Source organism: Ochotona princeps, chromosome 12 (assembly GCF_030435755.1).
Source record: "Ochotona princeps isolate mOchPri1 chromosome 12, mOchPri1.hap1, whole genome shotgun sequence".
In the NCBI taxonomy this organism is placed as follows: domain Eukaryota; kingdom Metazoa; phylum Chordata; class Mammalia; order Lagomorpha; family Ochotonidae; genus Ochotona; species Ochotona princeps.
The window spans coordinates 22,234,102-22,240,970 of NC_080843.1; the positions used below are offsets into that span (position 1 = coordinate 22,234,102).

At 52.4% G+C, this 6,869-nt stretch overlaps 1 protein-coding gene across 2 annotated transcripts; it reads left to right on the forward strand.

Moving 5' to 3' along the window:
• Positions 1-1,528: 1,528 nt before the first annotated feature.
• On the forward strand, positions 1,529-6,333 carry SPRY2 (sprouty RTK signaling antagonist 2). 2 transcript variants are annotated; one of them, XM_004577409.2, is made up of 2 exons: positions 1,529-1,699; positions 4,541-6,333. In XM_004577409.2, the coding sequence occupies exon 2, from the start codon at positions 4,592-4,594 to the stop codon at positions 5,537-5,539; it is 948 nt and encodes a 315-aa protein (XP_004577466.1). In that variant the 5' UTR covers positions 1,529-1,699; positions 4,541-4,591; the 3' UTR covers positions 5,540-6,333. The 2 variants fall into 2 exon arrangements, with proteins under 2 accessions (XP_004577466.1, XP_036349267.1); XM_036493374.2 differs by lacking the exon at positions 1,529-1,699 and adding an exon at positions 3,078-3,392.
• Positions 6,334-6,869: the final 536 nt, after the last annotated feature.

Consider the following 6,869-nt stretch of genomic DNA (forward strand, 5'->3'; position numbering starts at 1 on the left):
ACTCCACAATCGCGTCCCGAGTCATCATCCTGTATACTTGCTCTTGCAAACTTAATTTTCAAGACTAACTCGGTCAAGCAAAAACAGTCGGAAGGCCACCTTCTCTCTCTCATAAAGGAGGGGGGAAAAACAAAAAACAAAAAACAACCCTGCTCCCCAGCGGAGAATCTGCACGTCGCCACACTGCAAAGCAAAGCCCCGCGAGAGAGCAGGAGGTCCTTGAAACCCGAATCTGCATTCCGTTCCTCTCGGACGAGGCTCGGAGGTGGGGGAGGCGGTGTGGGCTGGTGCCTGGTGTATAATCGGGTTAATCCAGTAGACAAAGAATAAACCAATAGCCCTCCCACCTCACTTCCCGCTCCCCTCCCCCTCCCGCTTCGGAAAGCGGGGGGGAGGGGGACAGAAAAGGGGGAGCCGACTTGAAATAGATTCCGGATGAAGTCTTAAAACCGGCTACTCGTTTTTTTTTCCATTGCTAACGCAACAAAGCCCAGATTACTTTTTTAAAAGGTTTATTCCCCACCCACCCACCACCACCACTACCCTCGTTTTTTATTTTTTCCCCTTATGGCTGGTGGCGAGAGAAAAGTTCGATAAATCAGCCGGAGCCTATAGTTCATCCTCCTGGCCTCTGGGGAAAAAAAAAAAAAAAAAGCACCTTCAGGTCAGTGTTTCCTTGAAACTGGCTCCGCTGACCCCGCTATGGCCAGCCGGGCTCGGCGGGCGCCCCGCGGGACGGCGCCCGGGCGGCAGGAGCGGCCCGCGGACGCGCGGGACGCGCGGGGCGCGCGGTTGCCCTTTTGAATGCCTCCTGCGGTTCAGAGCGCTGGCGGGCGCTGGAGTGTGAGTGAATGTAGCCCCGCGGAGCCAATGAGCTGGGACCGGATGCGATATATCCTCTGGGACAACAACTGCTCTGTTCCGCCTCGGATCCACATGACGCCATTTACTGCTGCCGCGGCCGCCGCAGAGCTCCCTGCCTCCTCCGGAAAGGCGAGGGCGCAGGCCAACAGCGAGCCCCCCCACCCCACCCCCGGCCGGGCCCCAGACCCCCTCCCTCGCCTCCTCCTCTTCCTCCTCCTCCTCCTCCTCCGCACCCACCGCCCCCGCCTCGGCCTCGCTGCCGCGCCTGCACTGCGCCCAGTCTGCACCGCCGAGAGCTGCGCGCCGCAGCGCGAGCGGAGCAGAGGGGCCGGCGGAGCGCGCAGCGCCCTAGGCCCCCGCGCCCGCCCGGCCCGGCTCGGCTCGCCGCCGCCCGCGCCACCCCCGCGCCGAGGCGGCCGGACCCGCACCACTTGGCCATCTGGCTTCTAGGTTCTCTGTAAGGCCGTTCTCTTTGCTGCTTCGCTCATCTGCCAACAAGAGGGACTTGCTGTTGGCGCTTTGGCCTTTTGCTCATTGAGGAAAAAAAAAAGAAGAGGAGGAGGAAATACTCGGCGTGCGCTTCCAGAAAGGGGGTGCAGCCCTGAACCCCGGAGCTGTTCATCGGAGAGGGACTTGGGACTCCGTATTTTACTCTCATTTTGTTTTGTTGGGTTTTTTTTCCTGTTTCCTTCCTCCCGCCGGTTGCTCGAAAGTTGAACCGAAGTGGAGTTTGGAAAGAAGGGCAAAGAAAGTTTGCATCGGGGCTGGATTTATTTGCACATCGCAGAACGAAACGACTTCAAGGGAGAGGGGTTTGTGCAGAGCCGCGATCACGGTGAGCTGCGTTTCGCTCTTTCCCTGCTGGCGCTGTGGCTGACGCGGTGTGGGCAACATGGAGTAGGTGCAGTCGGACCGGGAGTGGGGTCTGCCTCTCCCCACGCCTTCCGATCTCAAGCCCCGCGGGTGAACGGCGAGTTGCCGGTGGATTTCCCTCGTGCCCGTCTCAGGCGGAGGGAGCTTTGCCGTGGGTGTGCCCCGCCGAGCGGTGTCCCCGAGCCAGCAACCCTGCGCGCCCGCGCTCCACGGGTTTGGGTCGTGGCACGGCTCTCCTGCCTGGGAGCTGCTTCTAGCCTTTGCACCGGCCGAGAATTCGGCGCCCAGAGCGGGAGACGGAGGGGAAGCACGTTGCTCTCCAGCTCGCCCTTGCAGGCGCTCGCATTTCTAACCTGTTCCTGCCTCCGTTGCAGGGCCAAGTTCTGAGCGAGCGTGTCCCGGGGCGGGAGCGCTTGTGGGGCTGGGGCGCGCGGACAATAGGCCCCGCGGGTGGGTGGGAAAACGGCCCCCGCCGCTGCCGCCGGCCCGGGCGAAGATGGGAGCTGTGCCCTGCCTGGCGCCGAATCTCTGCGGCTCGGAAGTGCAGCTTTCCCTTTTTTCTGTGATCGGCCTGGGTCACTTTCTTTTTCTTTTTTCTTTTTTTTTGGGGGGGGGGGAAAGCCGTGGTTGACCTAGTACGTGAAGAAAGTTATCAAGTGGTTGCGATCATTTTCCATTACCTGAAAGTTGGTGGCAGATGAGGCGCGTTTTAAAATGTAGCCTTTTAAATGCTTGTTTTGAATGCTTTAACTTGGACTCTCATTCATTTGCTTCTTTTTTTTTTATACAAAGCGGTTTCTGTGTCGGTTTGCCCCACCCCAGTGCTTAAAGTCCTTTCCCCCCAATCCTTAGTCTGATCACACACTGTTCTTAATGGGGTTTTCAAAGCGTTTGCAAAGGGGAGGGAGGAACTGGAAGAGCGCTTGAGGAGTTGGGGGTGGGGGGAAGCGAAGGAGGAGGTCAAGGGACCCGCACAATCACCTCCCCCCCCCCCCCTTTGACTGCCCAAGATGCTACTTTACACTCTAGGTAAATCTCCCAAGGTTTCCAGCCCAGGGTCAGGATCGTGCACGGTTGGCTTATGCATGGGAGGAAAATGAAATTTTTGTAGCTCAACTCAACTTTAAGAAATAAGTCATTCCTGCGCCTTTTCCCCCTCGACCCTAAAGGAGATCGGCGTGTGCACACTAAAAGCTTCCCGTCCGCTTCGGTCAGGGCGTTGTGTCGCCGCCGCGTGCGCGCTGGGCAGACCTCCGGCCCTGTGCTGTGTGTGCCTCAGGGTGGGTTTTCTTCGCTCTCGACTCCGAGCGTGGACACTGGTGCCCCGCACCGGTGCCCCGCGTTCGTTCGCGTGACCTCTGCCTGGGGCAGTGACTGGCTCCCTGGGCTGGGGAGGGGGAGGCGGAGGGAGTGTGCTCGTGCGTTTCAGGACACGTCCCCTCCGGAGGCGCCCCCGCCCATCTGTGCGTCTCGGGACCCGACGCGGGAGGGGGGAGGCGGGAGGAGGCCTGGACAGTGTCAGTCAGCCTGGAGAAAAAGTCCCCCGGGGTTCCGGCTGCGTCCCACCTGCCGGCGACTGTGTTGGGGCGCAGATCGTGCCGATAAGCGGAGTGAAAGCAGAGCGTAGCGCTGTCTCGCCTGCCATTCTGTCGGAGGTGAGGAGATCCGGTTTCAGGCTCTGCCCGTTGGCGGGTGGAGAGGCGATTGTCACCTGCTTTAGTCACCGTGGCTCTGCCTTTTCTCAGAAGCGAGAGATTGGATAAAACAGCACTTGGGCCTTTGTGACTTCGTCCCTTCCTGTAGAGAAGGGGGAAAGGGGATGGTAGTTCTGAACCTTTTAAAAGGGGCTGCGATTTACAGAATGGCTTGACAGAGCTCGGTTTGAAATGTGTCTCGTGGGTTTTTAAAACACGTTTCCTATCACTGCTAGTTGGTTTCTGCTCTCAGCTATTAAGTTTGCGAGATAAGAAAAGGTAAGACTTGGACGTGTTTTGCTTCTGGAACTGGGAGAACAGCCTTTGGCCGCAGAATCCGAGGTGTTGTTCTAGGCTATCAGGCTGTAAAATAATTCTCAAGTTGCTGCGAACTTGAGTAAGTCCCTGTATTTCCAGTTCCCTCTTGTGCACCTTAGCTGCAATGTGTTCCTGGCACCTAACCGGATTGGATTGGATTTGTTTTTAATTCCATAGCTTGCACTGCCATGTGGTTCATTAAAAATGGCACGTTGTTGTAAAGTGACGGATCTTGGGAAATTTTCTTTTTTGCGTGTCACATTCATCCTACAGGGCTTGAAAAGGTCACAGGATAGTGGCTAGATCATGGTGTAGTGTCTGTAAAAGCAGGCTTGCAGTAAGAATGTTCTGGGTTGCCATTATTGATGTTTACGCAAAAAAAAAAAAGCATGACAAAGTTAAGCCTATTTCAGAACTTGAAGAAGCGTTCAATTTTGGCGGATGTTGGTAGCAGTTATGATCCAGCATTACTTTTAACATTGAACCTGAACCTTGCAAACGGTGTGTTTATTTGAATAAGGGATTGTTACTTCAGTGATTCAAACAAAGATCGGCTTTGTGGCGCAGCATCACACAGGATGACAGAATTGTCAGTACCTAGCTGTAATGCTTGTCTTCTGTCGTGTGCGTTAGTCATAGGGAGCTCTGCTATCCCCACTGCACCTCCTCTTCAGATCCTGCCTCTCCGGAGCAGGTGGCAAGTGTGGAGTCCAGCTCCATGGGGGTGGGGGGACATGGAGAGTGGCAAGTCCCCTAGTGTAAACCCTTCTCTTGCCTCTTGGTTTCCACAGGAGTTCAGATGTGTTCTAAGCCTGCTGGAGTGACCACACTTTCAAGAGCTGATGGAGGCCAGAGCTCAGAGTGGCAGTGGGTCGCAGCCCTTGCTGCAGGTGTCCCGTGATGGAGGCAGGCAGCGCGGGGAGCCGGACCCCAGAGATGCCCTCAGCCAGCAAGTCCACGTGTTGTCCCTGGATCAGATCAGAGCCATTCGGAACACCAATGAGTACACAGAAGGGCCCACGGTGGTGCCGAGACTGGGGCTCAAACCTGCTCCTCGCCCCTCCACGCAGCACAAACACGAGAGACTCCATGGCCTGCCTGAGCACCGCCAGCCACCCAGGCTCCAGCACTCACAGGTGCACTCCTCAGCACGGGCCCCTCTGTCCAGGTCCGTTAGCACGGTCAGCTCAGGGTCGCGGAGCAGCACCAGGACGAGCACCAGCAGCAGCTCCTCAGAACAAAGACTGTTGGGCTCCTCCTTCTCCTCGGGGCTGGTTGCTGATGGGATAATCCGAGTGCAGCCCAAGCCTGAGCTCAAACCAGGTGAGCTTAAGCCACTGAGCAAGGAAGATTTGGGCCTGCATGCCTACAGGTGTGAGGACTGTGGCAAGTGCAAGTGTAAGGAGTGCACCTACCCGAGACCCCTGCCATCGGACTGGATCTGCGACAAGCAGTGCCTTTGCTCAGCGCAGAACGTCATTGACTATGGGACCTGTGTGTGCTGCGTGAAAGGTCTTTTCTATCACTGTTCTAACGATGATGAGGACAACTGTGCTGACAACCCCTGTTCTTGCAGCCAGTCTCACTGCTGTACCCGATGGTCAGCCATGGGTGTCATGTCTCTCTTTTTGCCTTGTTTATGGTGTTACCTTCCAGCCAAGGGTTGCCTTAAGTTGTGCCAGGGGTGTTACGACCGGGTGAATAGGCCCGGGTGTCGTTGTAAAAACTCCAACACAGTTTGCTGCAAAGTTCCCACTGTCCCCCCCCGGAACTTTGAAAAGCCAACATAGCATCATCATTAATCAGGAATATTACAATAATAACGATTGTCCCCCTCCCCCACCTTTTCTTTTTAACATACATATGCAACCAACTAAGCAGTGCTAATCTCCGCACAGTTAATAGAGAGTTGGGATATTCTTTGCTGTTTGCAGTGGGAAGTGTGTTTGTCCATGTGCCATTTTAACAGATAGCTTGGTAGCACTCAACTCCTGGAGTTCCAAGAATGGGATACAGAACTTGGTGACGTATACATTACATAAGCTAAAGCAACAGACACTCCTTAGGTAGAGTTTTGGGTTTGTGAATAATACTTGCAAAATTTGTAAATTAGAAAATGACCTTTTTCATTGTCTTCTCCAGAGATAATGTGCTCTATTTTTGTATATACAGTAATATTTGCAACTGTGAAAAATAAGTTGTGCCATACAAGGCACAGTCACAAAATATTATACTAATATGTTGTACATTCGGAAGAATGTGAATCAATCAGTATGTCCTTAGATTGTATTTTGCCTTACAGAAAGCCTTTATTGTAAGACTCTGATTTCCCTTTGGACTTCATGTATATTGTACAGTTACAGTAAAATTCAGCCTTTATTTTCTAATTTTTTCAACATATTGTTTAGTGTAAAGAATATTTATTTGAAGTTTTATTATTTTATAAAAAAAAAGAATATTTATTTTAAGAGGCATCTTACAAATTTTGCCCCTTCTATGAGGATGTGAGTGTTGCTGCAAAAGAGGGGTTACAGATGCATATGTTCAATATAAAATAGAAAATATATTAACGTTTGAAATTAAACCAAGCTGTTCTGTCTTCCTTGAATGCCTTTTCTTTGTTTCTAGAAAGTGCGAGAATTAAAGCTGACATGTTAGTGAAATAATGTCATTTATCCATAACGTGGTTTTTGTCTTAGGATTGTTGCTTTAAAGACTTTTCAATCAAAACAGAATGAACTCAATGTTTAACTCACCTGTATTAATAATCATATGAGAACTTAGTTTGGCTCTGCCGCTTCCTTTGTATTTCAGGTGTACTGGCTTTCCTTGGTTTTGTGGGCTTTTTAGAAAAGGAAATCTTGAACTGATTTATTCATGAGACTTGTGTAAAAGCTTAGCAATTGGTTTTGCTCCCAATTTATAGTCATAAGAATGAATGTTGGAGATAATGCAAAATCAGAGGGGCACGTTTAACTCCACCAGCATTTACTGATGGCTGGAGCATGCCATAATCACAGATCAGTGCTTTTGATTGAAGCACAAGACAGCTATTCATGTCCTTGTTTTTCTGATCTATTTGGTTTTGGACTACAGCTCGTCACCATCACATCAAATTTC